This window comes from Felis catus, chromosome A2 (genome assembly GCF_018350175.1).
Source record: "Felis catus isolate Fca126 chromosome A2, F.catus_Fca126_mat1.0, whole genome shotgun sequence".
NCBI lineage: Eukaryota > Metazoa > Chordata > Mammalia > Carnivora > Felidae > Felis > Felis catus.
Window position 1 is genome coordinate 167465815 of NC_058369.1, and position 25450 is coordinate 167491264.

At 41.2% G+C, this 25450-nt stretch overlaps 1 protein-coding gene and 1 non-coding gene across 13 annotated transcripts in view; one reads left to right on the forward strand and one right to left on the reverse strand.

Moving 5' to 3' along the window:
* Window positions 1-25450, reverse strand: part of LMBR1 (limb development membrane protein 1) — a 152699-nt gene that overhangs the window by 24941 nt on the left and 102308 nt on the right. For 11 of the 12 annotated variants that reach the window (XM_023250807.2, XM_045053066.1, XM_023250806.2 and 8 more), the window contains 6 exons: window positions 10945-11025; window positions 5584-5660; window positions 4863-4940; window positions 2117-2190; window positions 1798-1888; window positions 478-544 (listed from right to left, as the gene is read on the reverse strand). In XM_023250807.2, coding sequence (XP_023106575.2) covers window positions 478-544; window positions 1798-1888; window positions 2117-2190; window positions 4863-4940; window positions 5584-5660; window positions 10945-11025 — 468 coding nt within the window. The remainder of the gene's footprint in view (window positions 1-477; window positions 545-1797; window positions 1889-2116; window positions 2191-4862; window positions 4941-5583; window positions 5661-10944; window positions 11026-25450) is intronic. The other variant, XM_045053070.1, reaches the window with a different exon arrangement.
* On the forward strand, window positions 23260-23344 carry TRNAW-CCA. Its single transcript has one exon. It is a non-coding gene; the product is annotated as a tRNA-Trp (tRNA).

A 25450-nucleotide genomic window follows, 5' to 3' on the forward strand; every position in this document is an offset into this window, starting at 1 on the left:
TCCTCAACTCCATAGTAAATAACCAGTCACTCTTCACAACCCCAGGGCAGCATTTTCTGCCCATGGGTCCTGTCCCTGTGCTTTCATGATCGACTTTTTGCACCAAAGACGTCTTCAAGAATTCTTTCTTGGCCATTAGCTCCGAACCCCACCATCACCCTAATACCTCATCACTCACGAGAGAACTCAAAAGCTTAACCAGTCAGTGGGAAAAACTGTCCGTTGTTTGGAGAAGGAATATTTTTTTAAGTATTCAAAAAAAAAATGGTCTTTATTTGAAAAAAGTAAAGTAGTGTTTTGGTATAGCTCTCTATACAGACAAACTACAGGAGTTCTAAAATAGTCTGGAAGGACATATTATATTTCAAAGGATGATTTTTTGGAAAACGTTCAGAAACTAAAAGTCAAGGCAGAAGTTTAGAAAAGATACAGTTAAAAGGTATGGACTTTAAATGGATATTTCTCACATAAACTTACCCAGTGTTCTTGACATCACAGGCAGGGCGGAGCTCAAGACCAAGATGGACACACAATTCCCAATGATCTGTGCGGGGGTCAGAAGGAACACTGGGCAGTTAGACTGCAGGATGATAAATACGATCGATCCATTCATGTTCTGGGAACTCACCGCACACTCTCCTCACCCTGTACTATTGTACTGGATTTGGTTAATTTCTTAATGATATTAGTCAACATAGAATTTAAAGAGAATAAGAAATGTTTTCTACAACCACTCAGAGTCATATGTCAGTTCTACCAGATATTTACAGCATCTGGCACAAGTAGGAAGTTATAGAACACTTAAATTACTTTCTGTATACCTCAGACAATGCATTTTACATTACTGACTGAGGTTGCCAATTTTAAAAAGGTTTGCCCGTCAACTAAAAAAGAATGAGTACGTTTAATACTTCTCACTATATTTTTAAAGCCAGACTACTGCTCAGGAGATATAATTTGTTCAACTATCCTAAGATTTAATATCAAAAAGCTAGAAATCTAAAACCCCTAAATTCTAGTGATTCATTTCCAATGTGCCCTATGCTTACTCTTCCATATTAAATAAAAGGAGCTGAAAATACCGATTAATACTGATGATCACTTAAACTAGATGCTAAGCATCTCAAGAAGTCCCAGCATTCTACAGATAGGTAAATCAAGTACCCGAAGTTCTCTTTTGAGATAGGCTGGAAAATATGTGATATGTAATAAAAACAGAAGCAACCAGCAGCTCTTACTAGTCATTTTCCAGTGACAGCCTGTGGGAATATTTTAAAAAGATGCGGTCACTATATACGGTAACAGTCTTTGTTATTCCAAAACCAATGACACATCCTAGGAAGTCAAATTAGCCTCAGACTACAAAACGTTTCTGAATAGAACTCTTCCGTCTTGCTTTAATTATTCAAATTTGAAATACTTGGTCTCTACTACTTGTAGCAACTAAGTTCTTCAGATTTCAAACAAGCTCCCTGAAGTACAGTTTGCACAATCAAAGTTACTCATTAGCAATACGTTTTCTTCAGAGGAGAAAGAGTCCTTTCAGGAGCCTTCCGCAGCCAGTTAGCAAGCGCTGCAGGTCTGCGCATTTACAAGTGAATGGAAGCCGTCCAAATTAAACAGAGCAGCACAACCTTTTCCCACTCATTCAGCATTCTGAAAATCTTCCAGTTTGCGTTTATGCGATTTACAAACAAATACCTATCGCCGCAAATGAACCATTCAGGGTGATTATGACATAAAACACCTCCTTTGCCTTGGAAGGCAAAAGGGAGGCACAGCCACCTAAGACTTTACCTTTGTCATAGTTGTGTCATCCTTCTTGGGAATAAAGTTTCCGAAAAACCGGAGGCTATAGAAACCGACGACAGAGGACACCATAAGATAGCTGTGAGAATCAAGGAAAAAACTCTCCAAAGAATGCAAGTTTCCTTAAGTTCTCAGCAGTCTTCAAAAAGTCTTAAGGCTCAAAGGGAAAACAACAAAAAGCCACTTGGCATGCTTGAGGAAGACTGACTTGTTTTTCCTTCTAGGCGAGTGTCTTAGTAAATTACCACTGTCCCAGAAAACTGGACAGAAAACTTGTTGACAGAATGCTGAGTTAAAGAAAGGATACAAAATCAAAATGATCTCAAGTGCAGCTCCCACAAAACCGAAAGCAGACAGAGAAGCATTTCCTATCCCAGGGCCCTGTGGGGGAAAAAAAACCGCTTTCAGAATGACACTATATATTTGGATTCCCTAAGCCTATTAAATAAATATCGGAATTAAGAATGTTTAATACTCTGGAGTAACATCTACATTTTTAAAGGACAATAAAATATGACATTAGACTGAGTTCATCAACTAACTGAAGCACATGTTAACAATTTTAGCAAACTCAAAACATCTCCGAATTATCTCAAATGTAATTTACTTATCAAAATGATATTATGCTTATTGTTAAGTCCTGAATATTAGTGGAAGCAATTTTTTAAACAGTTTTGTAGGAATAAATATATAATTATTTAAATGAACCCTAAGACAACATATAAAAATTATACAATTAAAACATGTCAAAGTAAGCTAAGCATACAGAGAAAGTGAATGTGCATATCCTATTTCCACACTTGAAGGTTCTCTCTCCCCAAATCTTCCTTAGGAATTCAGGCGTTTTTTAAAAATACAACTTAATTAACACAGACTTTTTTTAATGTCATGCTATGCATTTTTTCCTAAACATTATACCTATTCTCAAAATCTATCTTTACCTAGAACTTAAAAAACAAACAAAAACTAACATTTATTAATGAGACCAGACAGGCAAAAAAAATAATAATAATAATTTCTTACTAAAGCAGGAGCAATATTTTCAAAGTTTGCCAATTAAAGGAACTATTCAAATATGAACTACTGTCAGCTTTAACAGAAGTACCCAGAAAATTAAGAAGGTATAGTCAAGCTAATAAAAAATAAACCAATAAAGTGGTGCCTGGGTGATTCAGTTGGTTAAGGATCTGACTTCAGCTCAGGTCATGATCTCACGGTTCATGAGTTCAAGCCCCACGTCAGGCTCTGTGCTGACAGCTCGGCCTGGAGCCTGCTTCGGATTGTGTCCCTCTCTCGCTCTGCCCCTCTTCCGCTCATGCTCCGTCTCTTTCTCTCTCTCTCTCTCAAGAATAAGCACTAAAAATTTTTAAAAATAAATAAAGCAATAAATAATATCATACGTATCATATATACATTCTAATTTTGGCATAAAGAAGTAAGAAGAGGGGCGCGTGGGTGGCTAAGTCAGTTAAGCATCTGACATCAGCTCAGGTCATGATCTCACTGTTCATGGGTTCAAGCACTGCATCGGGGTCTGTGCTGACAGCTCAGAGCCTGGAGCCTGTTTTGGATTCTGAATCTCCCTCTCTACTGCCCCTTCCCTGCTCACACTCTGTCTCTCTCTCCTTCAAAAATAAATATTAAAAAAAAAAAAAAGAAGTAAGAATACCCATGATAATTTCATATACATAAATAAGGCAAAGAACTTATCAACTTTTTCTCCATCTTTTGAGAAAGAAATGAATAATGCTAATAATAGAAAGCTTATTGGCTGGGCTGAAAAACATTTTGGAAATATTCCATCTCGAGAGAAGACCTACGGGCAGGATTAAGATGATGTGATGTATTTAAACAATCACACATGGACTCTACCAGGTGTAAGTTCCTCTCTATGATACGCTAACGGATGGCACACAAGTGTACCATGGGTGCTTGGGACTGACACAGTGTGCAATATCTAAAGGAGGGTCACAAAGTGAATAGGGTCACCAAGTCACGGTAGGTGACTTCCTGCTCTATCAATGGATTTGGGTCTAATCAAAAGCTAAAGACCAGGTTGTAGATGAAGGAGGACTGTCTAGTGTTGTTGTCTGCTTGTGGAACGAGATACCCAGAGCATTTGGCAAACTAGACACCAGGCAGTGACAGAGGGCACAAGGTCCAGCAGAAGTTAGAGGAGGGCAGGATCTAAATGGAGAATACGGCTGCAAACATTAGCTCTGAAAAGAGCAGGGTGTCTCCGTCTTAGACCCAGGGAAGAAATTTAGGTTGATATTGGCTTTTTTCTATGAAAAGACAGGTGTATCACCTGTTTAGAGGGAGAAGTGGCACCAAAGCCTGAATGAGTTTGGAAGCCCTTTCTATGGGGTATGGGGAGCCTGCTGACTTGGAGAAATATTAGAAAATGTTACAACGTAAATACTATTTTAAGGAATCAAAAGTGTACAGAGACACCTAGAAGTACGCCAGATATGAATCTGTAGTGATAACTACCTTCTATACAGAGAATATATCCAAAAAGGCTGACAGAATTTAAAAGAATCACCAACTTTTAAACAAGCGAGAAAACACAATTAATTCATGAAAAGATGTACATCTGACTCTTCTCCAGTAACTAAACTAAATGATTTAGTAAACTGAATCACAAAATGTGTCATTCTTTTGAAGCATAAATCCCTACAAGCCATATATTTGGATCTTTGGCAAAGACAATGAATCAATCTAAAAAACTCCTCCGATACCACTATTTCACAGAGTACACATTTTCTTAAAGAATTACAAATATGAACTTCTGTTAAAAAACAAACTGTGATACAAAAGTCTACAAGGAAACTCTGGTATTTGATAAAAGGGCTGGCCAACCCAAAGTAGGAAATTAGAAACAAAAGACACAGTTTACAAACACTGTTTATGAAGGCTGTTTACATAAAGAACTTCATACAATCTGATACATACTTGCAGAAAGGTGACTGTTGTAAATAACTTATTTTAAAACACTCAGGGTATATACAAAGAGCACTTGTGCAAAAGAAAAGACTTTGAAAGCACTTTACCCTTGTTCCCTTTGGCATGGCTGTTTCATCAACCAACAGGCAAAGAATATTACAGGCCACCAGGAGGACCGAGATGAACTGCAACACAGACAGTGAGTGTCAGTTCTCAGTGAGCGTCGATACACATGGATGAGAATCTCAGTTGCTGACCAAATATATGCTTCGGTTAGTGGAAAAGCAGGCAAGACCAAAATTCTATGTATAAACAAACTGTAAGGACTCAATTAACTGCAAAAACTCCAGAATAAACTCTAATAAAAGCCTCTGCAAATTACTACAATTTCAAAGCTTGTGACCAAAGCTAGTAATAGAAATCCAGTTACTACATGACTTCACCAATTGGAAACCCACAACTCCACAGATTTAACATATCATTACAATGTTATCAGAACTAGTTTAATGATGGAATTTTCATATCCTAGCATAGAATGTGAAGCAGGGGGTATCTGCGACACCTCATCTCTTAGTTCTACAGGACACAAAAGAATGAATTTCCTGCTTTCCTGAGGAAACAGTTAATCTTGAGGACTTTTTAAAAACTGCCATTAATTTCCATTTTTACTCTATTGACTTTTTCCAAATAAAGGTACAGATGGATTCTAATCCTGTTGATGGAAAACCAGTTTACTAGAAACCATTTAGCCGAGGGAGTTGCCATACTCAAATACCAAAGTAAATAACAAATAATTTGCTTTATTTAACTAGGCAAATAAATTCTTACTGTTTCAATAAGAAGGAGAACCATAACAGCGGGATACACCAAATTTCTTTCCCATGCTGAAGCTTTTTTTCGCCTCTCTATTAGAAAAAAACAACAACAAAACACAACAAAAGATTTCCAAAGGTTCTCTCATTCCCAAAAACTCAGTTTCATTCCTTATTGCTATAACCAGTATGTATTATTTTTATATAATTTTTTTTGCAAAACCCATAAATTTTTAATTTTCCTCTACAAACTATAAAAATCAAAGTTTTAAAATCACTTTGCTAACATTAAATAGCTCAATCCTATGATGCTTACATTTTATCTCTGCAAAGACATTTCAGTTGCTAATGAAACCTACTGTTAATACACAGGTTACTATGAAAATTTGGAAATATCTGTATTTGATACAGATTTACATAATGATACAGATTTGAGTGAATAAAGTAACGTGATTAAAAATCCCCTCTAATCCAAAGATAAATTCCTCTAGTTTTCTAGAGGCTGGAAGCAAATTTCTGGCTACAACAATCTACCTTCTATCACACCAATCCTCATGCCATGAACGACTGGTAAAATCAAATCAAATTTAACTAAGAACAAAAATGTGCATGAAGGAATCAGAGCTACCACGACAAACTTGTGAGGTCAATATTCTGTGAAATGAGTCAGCGTGAGCCCTCACGTCTGCACTGCCTTTCCCTGCAGACTTCTCCACTTCCCGTGAAGACTTTTCCAACATATAACTGGCACGGCCCTGAGAGGCTGAGACGTCAAGCAAACATCAGTAGGTAAAATTAAATGATGCTGAAGCAATGCTTTCAGCAAACTCAACAGGGTCAGGAAAACAAAACTCGTGTGGTGTTTGGGGCTCCCAAGGCAGCCGGAATTTGAGAGGCTATGACCAGAGAAAAGGAAAGAAAAAAGACGAGAGCCTAACATTCAGCCTCTTGTCCTTCCAGGCACCGATGGCTGAGAGAGCAATAGGAAGAGGCTGAGAGAAGATACTGAGAGGGCGACAGGAAGGTACAGCAAAGAGGAGGGGCAAAGCCTCTGTCAGGCTCATGTTTCTTGAGGTGAAAACCAAAGTTCGGAGTTCATTAAGAAGATGGGATCAGAGCCAACAACGAAACACCCAGGCTTTCACTTCAGAAGCTAAAAACTAAGAGCAAGGCCAAAGTGCAAAGAGACCGGCCCTCATGAAGGGCACGACCCACTGTGGAATGATCACCAGCCCAGACAGAGGAAGGAGTCATCCCTACTCCAACTGCCCCCCAGAAGAAAAAGCGAATCCTCTCTAGGAAGAAAACATTATCCAGAGTTTCTACAGTTTGGTGTAAGAAATGTCTGACAATCAAATGTTACCTGGAGATAGGACAGAGAAAGAAAGAGAATAAAAACAGACTTTCAGTTTATCCAGATATTGAACGTATCAGAAAGAGGCCTTAAAATAACCGATTAATAGGTTCAACAAGATAAGCGACAAGATGGCAACTGCCGCAATTTGAATCCAGAAAATAACCGAATGGAAATTCTAGAACTGAAAAATACGGAAACTAAAAATAAGAGTTCAAGAGGAAGTTTAGCAACAGGACACAGCTGAAAAGACAGCGAAATGGAAGACACATCGACGGAAAATAGCACAGATCAGAGAATGTAAAAAAGGAGGAGAAATTCAGAAAAAAAAAATGTAGGAGTGAAAAGGTCCAGCACATGTGCAACCGGAGGCTAAGGACATAAGAGAATGAACAGAAGGGGTATCTGACAAGGTAAGGGCCCAACCATTTCCAAAGCCGGTAAAACACGCTAAGCCATATGCTGAAGAAAGGCGGCAGATCTCAAGAAGAATTAACATAAGGAAAACCAAACCTGAGCACGTCAGGGTAAAAGTGCTAATCAAGGACAAAAAGGAAACCTTACAAGCTTTCAAAAGGGCAACAAGACAACTTTCAACTGGAAACCAGAAGACTCTAGAAAGACATCTTTTCAATGTGAACTACCAAATAAGAACTCTAAATTCTGTGAAAATACCCTACCAACGAGAAGGAAAGGAAAAATGTTTTCAGATAAACAAAAACTGACAAAATTCACTGCCAACAGACCGGCACTAAACGAAATGCTAACGGATATTTTTCAAGCAGAAGCTAAATGAACACTGGAAACACAAATCAGGGGCACACGAATTTAAACACCAGTGAAAACTACTTCACGTCCACTAAATTGGGAAAAATGTAGAGTCCCACACTGTCACTTGCTGACAGTAAAGTGGAGCAACAGGAAGTCTTACCCATGCCTGGAAGAAATGCAAAATAACACAACTACTGGGAAAATAATTCAGCATTATTTTAAAAAGTTGTATACCCACATACTCAATGACCCTATAATTCCACTTCCAGCTATGTACCCTGAAAAAACAGAAGTACCAAAAGACACACAGGAGAATGTTTATACCAATATGACTCATAATAGCAAAAGATAAGAAACACATCAAATATCCATCAACAGCAGAATGAATGAAGTAACAGACAACATGAAGTTGTTTACAAAGATGAAAACGACGGCAACCTATTGAATGGGAGAAGATATTTGCAAATTATATATCCACTAAAGGGTTAATATCCAAACTCTACAAAGAACTTGGACAACCCAACACCAAATTTAAAAATGAACAGAGGATTTAGATTTTTTTTTTCAACGTTTATTTATTTTTGGGACAGAGAGAGACAGAGCATGAACGGGGGAGGGGCAGAGAGAGAGGGAGACACAGAATCAGAAACAGGCTCCAGGCTCTGGGCCATCAGCCCAGAGCCTGACGCGGGGCTCGAACTCACGGACCGCGAGATCGTGACCTGGCTGAAGTCAGACGCTTAACTGACTGCGCCACCCAGGCGCCCCTGAACAGAGGATTTAAATAGACATTCTTCCAGAAAGACACACAGATGGCCAAAAGACACATGAAAAGGTGCTAAACATCACTCATCATCAGGGAAAGACAAATCAAAACCACAATAAGATATCACCACACACCTGCCACAATAACTAAAATCAAAAACACAAGTAATAACAAGTGTAGGCAAAGATATAAAGAAAAGGGGACCCTTGTGCACTGTTGGTGGGAATGCAAACTAGTGCAGCCACCATGGAAAACAGTATGGAGGTTCCTCAAAAAATTAAAAATAGAATTACCAAATGATCCAGTAATTCCAATACTGGGTATTTACCCAAAGAAAACAAAAACACTAATTCAAAAAGATATATGCACCCCAATGTTTACTGCAGCATTGTTTACAATACCCAAGACATAGAAACAACTCAAGTGTGCATCCAAAGACAAATGGATAAAGATGTCATATATACATATTTACACACACACACACACACACACACACACACACACACACGCAGGAATATCACTCAGCCATGGAAAAGAATGAAATCTTGCCATCTGCAACAACATGGATGGATCCAGGTAGTATAGTGCTAAGTGAAACAAGTCAGTCAAAGACAAACACCTGTGGAATTTAAGAAACAAAACAAAGTAAAAAAGACAAACAAAAAACCAGCTCTTACTTACAGAGAACAAACTGGTGACTGGCAGAGGGGAGGTGGGTAGGGAGACGGGTGAAACGGGTGAAGGGGATTCAGAGTACACGTATCACAACGTGCACCAGGCAAGCTACAGAATTGTTGAATCACTGTATCACACCCCTACAACTGATGTAACACTGTCTGGTGATTATACTTCAATAAAAAAAGAGAAATAAAAACAAACAAATTTTCAACAACACCGGACTTCCATTTCAGAGGCCAATTTACCACCCAGGCTGAAACAGTTAAGAAACCAAAAAACACATGCATATGAAACAGTTTCGAGACACTGGACGTGTGACCACAGAGAGACGATGATCTCTGAGAGATGCCCCATGTTCGCCCCTGCTCAGTGTCATGAGATGGTGTGCTAGCCACAGCACGGGGCGTGGGAACCCAAGCAGGGCCCAGCTCATTCCTGGAGTGGAGGACATAAAATGGGAGTGGGGAGAGACCAAGTTGGCTGGACTGTGCAGAGCAAAGTACGACAGGATAACTCCTCAGGGGAAGAACTCCAAGGGTCTTGAAAGGGTCATCCTTAGTCTTCAGCGGGGTAAAGATCAGCTCAGGTACACGAGCAAACAACCCACAGCTGAGGAAAGAACCACTCAAAAACGTCAGAAGGAGCAGTATCCGACCATCACCGAGGGCCAGGAATGGGGCCTGTTCCCGCGAGACAGTAACAAGGCCTCAGAAATCAGCAGCATTATTGCCTTGATGTGAGAACAATCGGCCCTACGGGAGATGCCGCTCTGGTCCCGCCTGGCAGGCCTTCAGAGCAAAGGATACAAAAATATAGCGCCCAGCAGTAAGATTCACAGTGTCCGCTACCCAGTCAAAATTTGCCAGGCAAACGTAAAAGCAGAAAAGTACAACCAATGATAAGGAGCAAAGTCAATCAGTTGAAATTTATCAAGAACTCACACAGAAGTGAGAATTAGCAGATAAAAACACTGAAAGGGTTATCACAACTGTATTCTGTATGATCTGAAGAGTAGAGGGCACAGACTAAACACGTTGGAGTCCTAGAAGGGATAAAACAAGTCTAAACAGGACTTCCAAATATAAAACCTGCAGGGTCTGAGAAAAATGCGATAGATGGGATTAAATGCAGTTTTCACACTCGAAAGAAAAGATTAGTGAACATGAAGATACAGTAATAGAAACTATCCAAAACGAAACACACAGAGAAAAAACCTGACAAATAAAGGAAAATCCTTGAGTTTGGGGCAACTTCCAGGGCACCAGTGTACATATAATCAGAGTCCCTGAAAGGCGGGTGCAGAAAGGAAAAGAAAAAAACATCTGGAGGAATAATGGCCAAAAATGTCTCAAATTAGATGTAAACCATAAATTCCCGGATCCAAGAGACTCCATTAACCCAAAGAATAAGAAGCATAAAGAACACTACTCTAAAGTACATCTTAATCAAACTATTCAAAGTCAATGATAAAGAGGACATCCTAAAAGCAGAGAGAGATAAAAGACAGTTTAAAAGATGATGACAGAAGATTACTTGTCAAAAATAATGCAAGCAAGGAGACAGTGGAGTGACATCGCTGAACATCAGCTTCTAAAAAGTCATTTTACAAAACAACAAAAAAGGTGAATAGACAAATGTTTATCCTCTCCCCAAACTAAAAGACAGTCTTTATCAATAGCTTCGGACAGACTGGAAGCCTATAACCCTCACGAAACATTTCATAATTTTTTGACTCTTTCAGACTAAGGTCGAGTTTCTGGAAAGACAGCAAGACCAATGCACGAGTGACAAACAAAAATGTACAGTACCTAATTTTGTCTTAAGGGTCTTCACATTTTCAAGTTCTTGTTCCAACTCCATTATATTGCATTCCACTGAAGAAGACAGTCCTAGCAAAAGCAAAAATATTTTAGGAGTATAACAACAGAACCCAACAGTATAGAATGGGTAGCCCTCACATTCAATTAAAATACAAGACAACACATTACAAATCCTGATCATGGAGAATAAAGACAAATGCTGATTTGTGATTCACAGAAAAGTATACCCATTTCTTTACCACTCAAAACATCCAGGTTCTTGCTGATTAAACACTACACGTTTCCTAAAGAATACCTTACTTTGATAAAATGTTTACTTGATCTGTTAATTTTTTATTTAATGACAGAAATACCGTATGCTTATTATAGAAAGTGAAAGAAATTCAAGATCCAATTCTCTATCCCACCTCCCTAAAGTGACACTCAGGAACAGCTTGGTTGATGCTTCCACACCTTTCCTCATACTCATGTATATATTCACATGTACATGTATACCACACACATGGTCTCTATTATACAAGAATGGGTTAAATTGGACACGTTACTTAACCACTTGCTTTCCTAGTCAATGATACATCCATGTTTACAGATAGTGCCAACTTTAACAACTGAATAATATTCCACAGTATGGATGCACTTCAGTTTTATTCAGAATTATTCCACTTATGACTAGTCCTAGGTTTTCCGCTATTTTCTGCGACTACAACGTTGCAACAAAAATTTTTGTATGCATATCCAGTACATTCTAATTCTATTATTTTTGCAGGACAGATTCCCAAAATTCTGAGTCACAGGGTATAAGCATTTACAGTTAAGAGATATTTAGAGGTTATTCCCTTCCAAATATTGCAATTTATTGTAAGAATTTAAATTATTGTAATATTTTCATTTCCATTTATAGCTTTTGAAAGTATCTATTGTCTAATACCTTCCCTCGCAATAGATGCTGTAGTTCTTGAATTTTGGCCAATATGATGGATAAAAAATGTTGGGTTTTTTTTTTTTTATGTTTATTTTTGAGAGAGAAAAAAAGAGAGAGAGACAGAGCGGGAACAGGGGAAGGGCCGAGGGAGAGGGAGACACAGAATCTGAAGCAGGCTCCATCCAGGCTTTGAGCTGTCAGTACAGAGCCCGACACGGGGCTCGAACCCACAAACCATGAGATCATGACCTAAGCTGAAGTCCAGTGCTTAACTGACTGAGCCACCCAGGCGCCCCAAAAGTATTTTCTTATTGTTACTTTAACATATATCTCCCTAAATGTGGTTAAACATCTTTCATATGTTTATTTACCACGTGGGTTTTCCCTGTTCATATTTTCTACTTATTTCTATAACGACTTGCATATCTCCATATTCTGTTTTATCTGTTCAATTCTGAAATGGATAAATTAAAATCCCCCACTACAAATTTACTTCCATTGATTAGGTTTTCTCAGTTTTTAAGCGTTTTCTCAATATATATTTGCATTTATTTGTCTGCTATGTTTTTTGGGTTCCTAGAAGACTGTTACACCCTCCTTAAGAATCACATCTTTTACCATTAATGACTCACTTTGTTTTTAATGTTTTTCAACTTAAATTCTATTTGGTGGACCTTAAGTTCTACTTTCTTTTTGTTTTTATCTGTATTTGTTTTACTTATTTACTGATTTACATATGAGAGACCAAAAAAGATTAAAATTAAAGGTAGATACGTCTGTGTGTCTATCAATGAATCTTATTCGAGGTTCAACCTTATCAGTTAGATTTTGTTGGTTACAAGCAACTGAAATGGATGGACTGGGTACAACAGAAAAGGAATTCATGAGAGAGAGAGAGAGAGAGAGAGAGAGAGAGAGAGAGAGAGAGAGAGAGAGAGAGAACAGCAGGAAAATTTCCAGTTTTCCTGGAAGGAGAGGAACCAGGCAGCTGGGGGGCGCTCCGGGTGGCAGGAACAGATGGACTGTCTCCTCTTAGTATTACCGCTGGGATCGATCAGTTCCAACGATTTTCAGTCTTTATGTTGCTCGGATCAAGAGTAAACGTCCAGTGTCCTGAGGGCCTAGCTCAAGAGTCACAAGCCAATTCCTTTGGTAGGGGAGGCAGAGAACTCTGACAAGCAGTTCCACAGAGGTGATCAAATGTGAGAAGGAAGAAAGCCAAATCAGATGCTTTACTACAATAGATCTGATAGGCTCTGTTCTTTAACAGTGGAATTCAGCCCATTTACATTTAGTAAAATATACTATTTGCATTCAGTAGAATTTTGTATAAGAGCTGATAAACTTCATTTTATACCTTCCATATTGCTTGTCTTAATTTTTAAGTGTTTTTTTGACTTATTATTTTTTTAATGTTTATTTTGAGAGAGAGAGAGAGAGAGAGAGGCAGAGAGAGGAGAGAGAATCCCAAGCAGGCTCCACACTCAGTGCGGAGCCCAACTTGGGGCTCAATCTCACAACCGGGAGATCGTGACGTGAGCCAAAATCAAGAGTCAGACGCTTAACAAACCAACTGAGCCACCGAGGTGCCCCTTAAGTGTTTTTGTTCCTTTTACTTTTATCTTTACTAAAATGAAACGTGCACGTAGTTCTGACTGCCAAATACGTTCACAAGGTACATACTTACACGCTGACCTGCCTCCCCGAAGACCACCACCTCAAATTGTTTAGCTGATTCTTTCAGCATTTATCTCCCTATCACTAAATAAACAGCTTCCCTCGCTAGGCCCTGACTTTCCAGCTCTAAGTATTAACTAGGGCCTTCCTACCAAGGAAGATAAGGATTTAAGTCTCTATAAGCCACACACCTTATCATTCCTCCCTCTCCCAATGTGGATTGTTGGAAACTGTGGTTACATCAATATTCGATGTCTGCATGACTGCAACAGAAATGCCATCTGCTGCTTACCCACGTAACAAACTATGGTTAGCTTTCTTTTCTTCCATAATATTATTCTTCCAACCCCTAGAATTAGTCATTTTTTTCACTTGCTTAGTTTCCTTATGTACTTATCACTACCTCAATGCCGAAGTTTCCTCCCAAATGTCTTTTTCTCTTGGTGTTTGAATTCCTGTTATACCACTCACTTCATTACCTGGAAGAAACTTCCCCTGGAGTCTTTAGACCTGCCCTGGTCTGGACACCTGCCCTGCCTGCTGCACACTGGCACCCTGGCCCCTCCTCTCTTCTCTCCCGCAGTACTCTCTTATTTCCTACACAGCCCTTCTCACTTGCTCCACTCCCTTACGTAGGGGGTGCATAGCCTCCGGCAGCTTGTGAAGAAAAGGTTAACGGGAAGTAATATTTTTGAGACTCCACAAGTCTGGATATTCTACCTTTGCTCTCGCAGTTTGGGAAGATATGGAAATCTAGGTCAAAACTAATAATCCTTCAGAATTGTACGTCACTGCTCCACTGTCTTCCAGCTCTGGCCCTGCACCCGAGAAGTCCGAAGTTCTCCTTCCCATCCCCTTGAGTGTGAACTGCTTTCCAGTCTGTGAAACGTGTGGAATCTCTGTTCCCAGTGTTCTGGTGGCGAGTCCATTTCCATGTACCACGCAGGGCACTAGGTGAGCCCTTTCAATCTCCAAATTCACATTCTTTGGATCTGAGAAATTCTGATTTTGTCATTTCCCTCTTTCCTCTCCTCTCCCCATGTGGAATTCCTAATAGTTGCCTGTTATTTACCCTAAACTGGTTCTCTAGAATTCTTAAACCTTTTCTCCTATTTTTGTCATTTGACCCAATCTTCTAAAAAAGTTCTTTACCTTCCAGTCTTTTGGACAGGCCATTATTTCTAAATATCAGAAGTCCCTTTCTGTTCACTAGATACTCCATTTTTAGAGAATCCTGGCCTTCCTCATGACTGCAATCTTGGTTTCTTTCTCTCAGGATGTTAACAACAGATTTATTTTCAGATATGCTTCTCTAGCGTATATACTGTCTGTCCCAGTGTTCTGTATTGTTTGGCCTCTCCTTTCAAGTAGCTCAGAAGTCTGGTGAGCCTTAGTTGTCTGCTCATATTTAAGAGTGAAGCACGAGGGGCGCCTGGGTGGCTCAGTGGGTTCAGCATTTAACTCTTGATCTCAGCTCAGGTCTTGATCTCAGGGTCATGAGTTCAAGCCCTGCATTGAACTGAGCAATGGCTCCACCCTGAGCGTGGAGCCCACTTTTAAAAAAAGTGTTTTTAATTTTTTTTATACCGTTTATTCATTTTTGAGAGACAGAGCGCAAGCAGGGGAGAGGCAGAGACAGAGGGAGACACAGAATCCAAAGCCGGCTCCAGGCTCCAAGCTGTCAGCACAGAGTCCGATGCGGGGCTCGAACTCAAAAACCATGAGATCGTGACCCGAGCCGAAGTCAGATGCTTAACCGACTGAGCCACCCAGGCGCCCCAAATTTTTTTAATAATAAAAAAAAAAAGAATGAAGCACTAAACGCGCTAATTTGAAACTCAAGAGTGAGTGGTGGCTGACCACTGTGAGACTTCTTGCCGGCTAATCCAAGCAGGGCACCCCGCAAGCAGGGCACTTCCTCTGGGCGAGACACAGTCCTCAGAGACTCTTCCCATCTCCTCCTTGAATGTCCGTGTAAAGGGAGATGGGAGTCTGTAAGCACTCACCCCGCCCCCTACACTGTTCCCAGGCCACAGCCTCTGTTTCACTCTCTGGAGGATAACCCTCCCTCTTCTCGGGGCAGGAGAGACAGTGCCTGGGACCTTGGATGGAGGGAGAAGATGTGGGCATCCAATCGCTTCACAAACAGGATTTTCAACCAACCCTCCTGAGCTTACTCCACGTCATCTCCACTTCCATATCAGGCGGTGCCACTTCTTGAGATTTGGGGGGAGTCTGGGATACGAATCAAGCACAGATAGCTTAGGATTTAGCCTCGTTGGGTCTGCTAAACTCGTTGCCTCTAAAATTTTCTCAGGTTTGCTCAATTCCAACATTTTATTGTGATGTTTTTCAAGTTCTCATTCCCTGAATGTCAGCGTTCTCATCTGTGAAATGGGGTGTATTTATTAGGATGCTTTCCACTGGATCAAAAATCTCAACTCAAAGTAGCTGAAAAAAGAAGAAAATAATTTCACGAAATTAGAAGTTTAGACACAGAATGGGCTTCAAAGTGGGTTTTCCCACAGCTCAACAGTGACATCCAGGGACTGAATTCTGCCACCCACAAGTTGGCTTATTATGAAGTCTGGTGGCTCTTTCCCCTTTCATGTAATTTCATAATTTCTGTTTATTTTGCTCTTTATTTCTTCTTTTCCCAGCTAGTGGAATTTCTATCTATTCTTTCTCCCCAGGTTAATCTGGCACTTCAGTGGTTACTTTCTCACTCCTAACACAAGTACGGTTGCATTTTTTTTTCAGTATAACACGGTCATAACCCCATAGTGATGCTTTACTGAGTAACTTTCCTGCATCAAGGTGAAGCTTTCACTGTACTTTCATCTAACGGTTCTTTCATTGCTTCCCACCCACTCCTCCTAAATCCTGGATTTTGCTGAGATTGCTTTAAAAATATTTAATATTAAAAAAAATTAAAAAAGAAAGGGGAGCCTGGGTGGCGCAGTCGGTTAAGCGTCCGACTTCAGCCAGGTCACGATCTCACGGTCCGGGAGTTCGAGCCCCGCGTCGGGCTCTGGGCTGATGGCTCAGAGCCTGGAGCCTGTTTCCGATTCTGTGTCTCCCTCTCTCTCTCTGCCCCTCCCCCGTTCATGCTCTGTCTCTCTCTGTCCCAAAAATAAATAAACGTTGAAAAAAAAATTTTTAAAAAAATTTAATATAAGATTATTAGTAAACTTTTCTTTCAGTGTATAAGTTGTCATTTCCTCAATACCTAGAATAGTACCTAGCACAAATGAGATATTCAATATACAGATATGGAATGAATATCTTTTTTACCCTAATATACATATGACATCTTGATAAATGTATGAGTTTTTAATTGCAATCTCCCCCCCCCCCAACCCTTAAAACTAATGATATTATCAATAATCCTTAACAGGTCACAAACAGGAAGTTTGATGTTGATCTCGCTCTCTCCTTTGTAAGTTATTATTCTTTGTGAAAGCTTGTGAGACTTTTATTATCATTATCATCATCACGCTTGGAATTCCACAATCTTACACAATGAGTCTAGATCTTTTAAATGTCCTATTTAACAATCTTGTCTGGGACTCTGTGGTCTTTTAATCTGCACCAAAGTCTTTCTGCAGCACACTGACATTTTCTACTATTAACCATTTACTTAATTTTTTTCTACTTCTTCTTCCTCCTTCTAGACGCTTGCTATTTTTTCTTTAATGTTTATTTATTTTTGAGACAGAGAGAGACAGAGCATGAGCAGGGAAGGGGCAGAGAGAGAGGGAGACACAGAATGTGAAGCAGGCTCCAGGCTCTGAGCTGTCAGCATAGAGCCCGACGCGGGGCTTGAACTCACGGACTGTGAGATCGTGACCTGAGCCGAAGTCGGACGCTTAACCGACTGAGCCAGCCAGGCGCCCCTAGATGCTTGCTATTTAGATTAGGTATCTCGGCTCTAGAGTCCATGTCTGTCATCTCATTGTTCCTTGTCTTTGTACTTTTGCTCCGTGACACTTGATTCTTCCACTTGATTCTGCCAGATAAGTAATTCGATTTTCAGAAAGACTACACTCGTTCCTCGTTGCTGGTGTAACAAAGGGCCATCAACTTAGTGGCTTACACAACATAAATGTATTAGCTCACACTTCTAGAGTTCAGGAGTCTGAAATCAAGGGGTCAGCAGGACCGTGTTCCTTCTGAAGACTCTGGGAGAGAATCTGTTTCCTTATCTTTTCCAGCTTACCTAGAAGCTGCCCACATTCTTGGCTCGTGGGCCCTTCTTCAGTCACTCTGCTCTGCTTCCGCAGTTACATCTCCTTCTCTGACCCACCTATAACAATGGTGTGAGGACACCGGGCCCACCAGATCATCCAGGATAACCTTGAGACACTTCAACTAATCACCTTGCAAAGTCCCTTTAACCACGGAGGGGCCGTGTGTATAGAATCAGGGTGGTTGGGACTCGGATACTTTCGCAGGGTCACTATTCCGCGATCACAAGGACTTTTTCATCTTTTGCCTGCTGAATTTTTCTTTTTCTTTTTTTCACATTGTAGGTGGCCTTTTTTCTTCTCTAACTACACGTCCTTAAAATTCCCTATTACTTTTAAGAGCCAAGTACAAACTCTTGCTTGTCTCTCCATTAGCTGTCAACCTCAATGGGAATCAGTTGTTCTAGATCCTCATCTTTGCAGTCATCACTCAGCCTCCAGCGAGCGATCGTTTTCCTTTATGCCCCGCTATCGTTCCCTTCACACCTCATCACGTCAGACCGCCTGTCAAACAATGACAAACCATTTTGGGGGCCCAGCAGTTTCTGCTTTGGGGGGCTGGGGAAGAACGCCAGTTCTTCCTGATTCGGGAAGCAGCAGCCTCGGGGCTCCGGGGTGTCTCTAGCATCAGTGCGCTCCTTTATCAAAGGGAGGAAGAAAGCAGGATTTGGCCAAGGATGCTAGGCGGCTAGGCTGGTGGGCGAATGCAGTAAGTAGGGGAATCCAGAGGCTCTTTCTCTAAGCCCCCTTGGGGACTCACAGAACTCCAGCCTTCCCCTGGGTTCTAGGAAAGGTAAGTACTGCCCCCTCTAGATCTCCTGCCCCGCTTCCGTCCAACGCTGAAGAGGGAGAAATCCACTACCTTCTCTTTTGGAGAAGCTGAGGTCTTGAATGTACTAAAATGTTACAGTATTTCCAGAGCTCCCGAGTTTAATCATTTTACTTGTCAACGGGTAATTGACATTTATGGGAGAATATGGGTTAAGACAGATCTCAAAGCTATAAAACTTTGACTATAAATATAGTTTAGAGTGTCTAGTAGCCAAAGCAAAAAGGGAAACAATTAAATTATAGAATTAATGAATACTTCCATACAAGAAGGAGGTTTACAGTAAGACAGCGTCGCATTTTAAGATTTGCGAGTGTCTGAATCAAAGCTTAAACGACATACTAGTCTTACAGATACCTTTTACTTTTTATCCCATTTCTTCATAAATTACATGGTGTGTATCTGTAGTTAACGCTCATTTAAATTCTTTATCTGATTAATAAAAATACAATTCCAAACTACATTTCGTTCCCTATATTTGTAAAGAAGTATTATTCCACTAACCAGCTCAAGGCTAGAAAAAATAATCTGATGAGTATTCAGAAGTTTGAAAGGGAACAGGGATCAGGATACACAGTATTCCAGCTGCCAATTTTAGATTAGGCAAAAAGTTAGAAATGCCTGCTTTGTGGTATGATGTCTACAAAGCCCATTACAAATATCTAGACCTATCACTATATTTTTCAAAGGAACAAAAACTAAAGTGGTATTTCCGAAGTACTGTATTTTTATTTTCAGGAGACACAATGCTAGGCACGCAACAGACAGTTAGTAAATACTGACTGGGGTGCCTGGGTGGCTCAGCTGCTTAAGCGTCAGACTCTTGATTTCAACTCAGGTCATGATCTCACAGCTCATGGGTTCAAGCCCTGAATCGGGCTCCTCACTGACAGTGCAGAGCCTGCCTGGGATTCTCTCTCTCCCTCTCTCTCTGCTCCTCCCTCTCCCTCTCTCAAAATAAATAAATAAATGTTTAAATAAATACTGGCTGACTTGCGTATAAAAATTAAGAATGCATTCTCATCGTCTTCAAACAGAGCATGCTTTCATTAAATGACTAGATTCACCTGGAACAACACAATTTTCAAAGACCTTACCATCCTTCACTGTGTATCATTACCTACGTGAGATGAGTAAGCTTGTGTAGGCAGAACGTCCCATTATAAATGGCCAAAAGGAACGATGGCTATTGCAAGGAATCAAGACAGACCACAAACACACATTGGAATGTTACGTGAATTTAAATTGCACTAAAAAAAATCGTCAAGATATCCTGAGCAACTGTATTATCCTTACTTTATTTCAAAATGAATCTCACAGGTTCCATGTCAGCATTGTCTAGTCAATAAGTCAAATTGGTAGACAAAACCTGTTTGGACTAGTCATGAAAAATAAAAAGGGATTCTCCAAGAAAACCACAAAGCAGCTCATTTAAGGTCAATTTAACGGTATTATTCTGTTTTTCTTCCAGCCACGACATAAGATTTCACTACCTCAAAGGAAATTATAAGAGTATCTATTTGCATTCCCCTAGGTGATTGGCAGTTCAACACCAATTAGTTCAAAATTACACTGTTACTAGCATGTAATAAAAACAACACCTTTCATCTTTCTTACACAGGTCAGAATACCTTCAGAGCCAATAACTTTGATCAAGTAAGTATTTTTGATCCTGCCCCACCCGTCTCTTTGGATTCAGGAAAACTAACAGCTGAAGGCAACTTTTCCCAGCTTTATTCTTAAGCTGAAAAACGAGTGCGGTATTGAAAATATTTTGCTTCCAAGATGACAAAATTTCCCAAAGCCCAGCATCGCTTCAGTAACTAAGCCTTAATATACAGACAGCTTTAACTGACATTCATATGTTAAAGGGAAGATACTAATGATTTAACTTAAGACACATAATGCATTTTTAAAACTAAATATAAATTCTCTAACTTAGTTTGTAAACAACTCAAATAACATGAGGCAATAAAACAATCTCCCTAAGCAATCTGGTGTCCTAAACCAAGTCTCATAACAAATACTATTTAGAAGTAGACACCTCTAGAATAAACAGATTAGCTTTTTGTTTAACTTTTTAATTTAGCACAGAACCAAAGAAAAGTTGATTAGAAAACCTGCTAAGTAACCCTTTAAAATTTTGATTATACTTAATATGTTAAACTGACCAATATGATCTCTAGTCACCAGAATGAGAGGTCTCTAAAGTACTTTTAATTATCTCTAATCGCTTAGGTGGATGATTTTGTTGCTTAAAGCCCCAAACGCCCAGAAATTCACAGAGCCAACAGCCTCATCCCCGAGGCAAGCGGCAGTTAGGGCAGAGCACAGCGCCGCCGCTGATGAGGCGGACCCCGGACAGCATCTGAGAACTGAAGCTGAACATCCAGGTCTCCACGGCATCTATTTCAGCACCAACAAACACCGCTACTGCCCCCAGAAGAGATGGGCGAGCCACACACTCAAACACTCCATTTCTATTCCACTCGCAATGCTATTATTTGTGAAAATATTGGTTTCTAGTTACTCGGGACACATCTGCAAAAATATGCCTCAATACAGAATCAAGTAATATAAGACTTTTTATACCCAACACGATTTGAAAATTCAAATACACATTCATTCTAAATGAGCACAAGCAAGATAGAAAATATTTAAAACTCAGCTTTAAAAACATTTATAAAAAGCTGTATACAATCAAAGTAATTGTTTTTACCTTAGACACAAGTTATCGGTAGATCTTAAACTGCAGGAATACCATCATCCAAATAGGTTGTGGGTGAACAAGTAAGTCGCGTGTACTAAATTTATCTTCTGCTAATAAGTTTAGATCATTTATATACAGTGATCTAAATTTCAGAAAATAGATGATCTTGACTCTTAAGTTATTCTACAGTTTGTCGCTCTAAACTATTCTTCATCTACTGATATTACATATTATCTTACATCTCTTCAGTCACATCATCTTATCCCATAACGAATCGTTTGGGCTACACCTTACAGTCAACAAAGTGAGTGCCTAGCCCAAGAGGCTGAATAAATTGTAACAAGGTACCTCTCACTGTTTCAGACGTTTGGACTCAAATGTTGCTAATGTGAATAGAAAGAAACAATTTAACCAGTTTCACCGGTAGAATTAATCTTCTTTGCTGTTAGCTCAGGAAGTCAAGATATTACTAACTACTTTCTTCTATCACAGGACTGCCATTCAGTGTCACAATTTTTGCTACGTATGTACGTTGTTGATGAGAGCTCGTCAGCCAGTCTAAGCCTAGTCGTGTCTCAAACTGGCCTGGGGTCTGACCAATTTGAGACATTCTCAACTTCAGTGATACAACCAGCAGTAAACAGTATTCTTAGAAAACCATTGCTAGACTACAGAAGAACACGTAGAGAAAGTCAAGATGAAGGCCTGCAGAGGACAGAAGCTAAAACGTGACACAGACACAAGCTTCCTCCCGACAGTAAGGGCGTGGCCCGAGAGCCTTCAGATAAGCCTCAGCAAACTGTCAGGCAGCGACGATAAAGAGTTCCTCCGACAGGATGCTACTACGACTGCCTGGCAAACTCAGATTCGTGATTCATGAGCAAGACTCCAAGACTGATGGGGACCAAATGCTTCTGACGGGTCACTAGGTTCCATGAAAAGATCGAATGTGGGTTTTTTTCAACCTTTTCTTTTTCAGAACACAAAGCTACTGCAACCAGACACTCTGCAAAAATGAAACAAGTACACGTGCTGCACTCTTAGGAGGAAGGAATTCATCCAAAAGCTTCAATGAAAAAGGCTTCTTTAAAAGATCAAAATCAAGCAGAAAAGTAATTGCTACTAAAAGCGATATGCTAACTTTTTATCACGAAGATGAAAATAGCACCTAACAAAATTGAATGGAATCATTAAGTTCAAAGTCTACAATATTTTTAAATAAATTACATTAAAAGAACTGTGAAGGTTTTGAACTTAAACAATAAAAAATAATTCCTATTCATTATGGCACTTCTAACGTTACCCAGTACACCCATAGGCTATATACACACGAAAGCTAATTATTTCAATTAATGCTGTTGCATTACTTAAACATTTAAACATGCTAATGATATATGCATCCTCTTAATCCTGGGTAGGAATTACAAAAGATCTACCACAATTAATGTAATGGGACTTTCTGTTGGGCTGCTCTTCTGGGGTCTTGGAGTAGAAATGGATCCTGATTGCTCCTATTTCATGGCTTAACAATGGGGGAAAATCACCTTATTTCTGCTTTTTCACCTACACCCCAACCCCAGGGCATAAGGTCCTCCAGCCCTCAATCTTGGCTGCTCTTCAGAGTCTCTACTGTGGGCCTTCCTCATCAATACTGGCTGCACGTAATTCTTTTATCACCAAACTTGATTTCTTCTACCTTCTTCACTTTTTCAGGTAAAACGACAACCCTCCGTCATGCACGTTTTTCAACGATTCACTTACTCACGCAACAAGTTATTTACCACCAACCCACTATGTGACTGGGGATATCACAGGATCAGGAGTACGGGAAGGAAGAAGAGAACAAAAATGCCTGCCCCTGTGGAGTTCAGGTTCTACTATGGAGAGACGGGCAGCATATAAAAAGTAAAACGGGGGCGCCTGGGTCGCTCAGTCGGTTGAGCGTCTGACTCCAGCTCAGGTCGTGATCTCACGGTTCGTGGGTTCAAGCCCCACGTCGGGCCCTGTGCCGACAGCTCAGAGCCTGGAGCCTGCTTCGGATTCTGTGTCTCCCGCTCTCTGACCCTCCCCCGTTCATGCTCTGTCTCTCTCTGTCTCAAAAAGAAATAAAAATTAAAAAAAAAAAAAGTAAAATAGTGTGTCAGAAAGTGGAAAGTGTTACAGGAAAACATAAGGCAGGAAAGATGGAAAGAAGGGTCAGGGTAGAGGTGGTGGCAATATTAATCATATCCCCTAAGCTACAATGTGGAGAAGCCCACCAGGAAGGGGCTCTTTGGTAAAGACCTAAGAGACAGAAGGGAAACACGTGATAACACCCTGAGACAGGAGGCGACGGGTCAGGGAAGAACAGGAAGGGAGACTGCAGGAGAGGAAGTCAGAGGGCACACGGGGTGCAGAAAGAGGACCAATGCCAAGACTGGCCTTTATTCAGACTGAGAAAGGACACCACCGGAGGAGGGCTCTGAGCACATAGGTGAGAAGATGTGACTTACGTGTCAAGCACTCTTTCTGACTTACAAGGTCAAAGATAGATGCACGGAGACTAACTAGTAAACTACTACAAATATCGAGCCAAGAGGTGACTGCTGCTTAAATCAAGGTGGTGACATACCAGAGCCAACGGCTTTGCTAAAGGAGTCCGTGTGGGAATTGAGAGAAAGAGACTCCCAGGAATTAGCGTGAGCACCTAGAAGAACGGATCCACCACCTACGGAGGCAGGTCAGCTAGGACCGAAGCAGAACTGGGGAATAAGACCGTCAGATGACTTCGGACACGATATGTTTAAGATCCGTGTCCGGCATCCAAGTAGAAATGTCTCCTAGACGGAGGAAGAGGTGAGAGCAGAGGTCAGCAGCACACAGATGGAATTTAGAGCCAGAAGACCAGATACGATAACCCGAGGAGTGCAGGTAAACAAGCGTCAGGAGACTCTAAGGACGGAGGCAGGGAGCGCTCCGGTGTGAAGCAGCTGCGGACACGGGGAAAACCAGCGGGGTTTTGAGAAGCAGAGGCTCACGGAGCAGCTCACTCACGAGAGTGTGGTGAACCAAGTGGAGCGAGGAGCGTGGACGAGGCCCCGGAAGGCACCAGCCACCGCGACAACAACATGTCAGTGGGGCACCGCAGAGTGCCCCATGAGTGCAAGAGTGCGTCCCAAAGCAAACGCGGAGCGCGGAAAAGAAACCGAGGAGTGTCCAGCCCATGAGTTCTGCGTAAAGACAAGCGAAGCAATGAGGTGGTGAGCCAGAGGGACAGGAGGTGCAGACAGACTGGCTCATTTCTTCCCCTCCTTCCCTCCGTTCAGTCACTCGTTCTGAGAAAATATCAGCACATCTCTATGCTGAAGGAAACGATCCAGTTGGGGGAAGACTGGTTACAACGGCCAGAGTTGTGTCCTTGAATCAGGGAGAAGGCACTGAATCCAGTGCCACCAGGGGGGGGCGGGGGGGGGGGGGGGGCGGGGCTTTGCCAGGAGCGCGGACAGTGCAGCCACAGCGGAGGGAGAAAAGGCAGCACGTGGTGGGGGACTTGCACGCAGCGGAGTCAACGGGAAGGAAAAAGCTCGTGAACGTTTCGGCACGGTCGCTTCATTTTCTCAAGAAGAGGGGAAGCAAGGTCGTCAGCTGAGCGTGATGGTGAAGTCTCGAGGAAAGAGAAGACATTAACAGTCACGTAGGAGAACGTGAAGTACATTTAAGATACGGTCATTCGTTTAAAGAAAGGCCAGGTGGTTACAGTCGGTCAGCTCAACAGGCGCCAGGCAGAGAGAGGGACGGGGCGAGCAGGGCACGGAGTCAAACGATGGCCCGGAATTTCAACTGTGTGAGGCAGCCAGGGTCCGACGGGTGAGAAGGAGAAAAGGCGGTGAGAAGTTATTCAGATGGACAGACGGCACGAAGGACTGCAGGAAACGGCACGTGACAGGTGACTGACCGTGCGACTGCACAAGAGCCGTTCACCGCCAGTGACCGGGCTGCGCTGTGGTCCCAGGCAGCGAGTAGCTGAGGAAGACCATTCAGAGAGAGGCCGACGGCTGGCCAGGTGGGCTGCAAGAATCATCCACGCGGACACTGAAGTCACCAGTTGTGACAGGCGTTGTGGCAGAGAG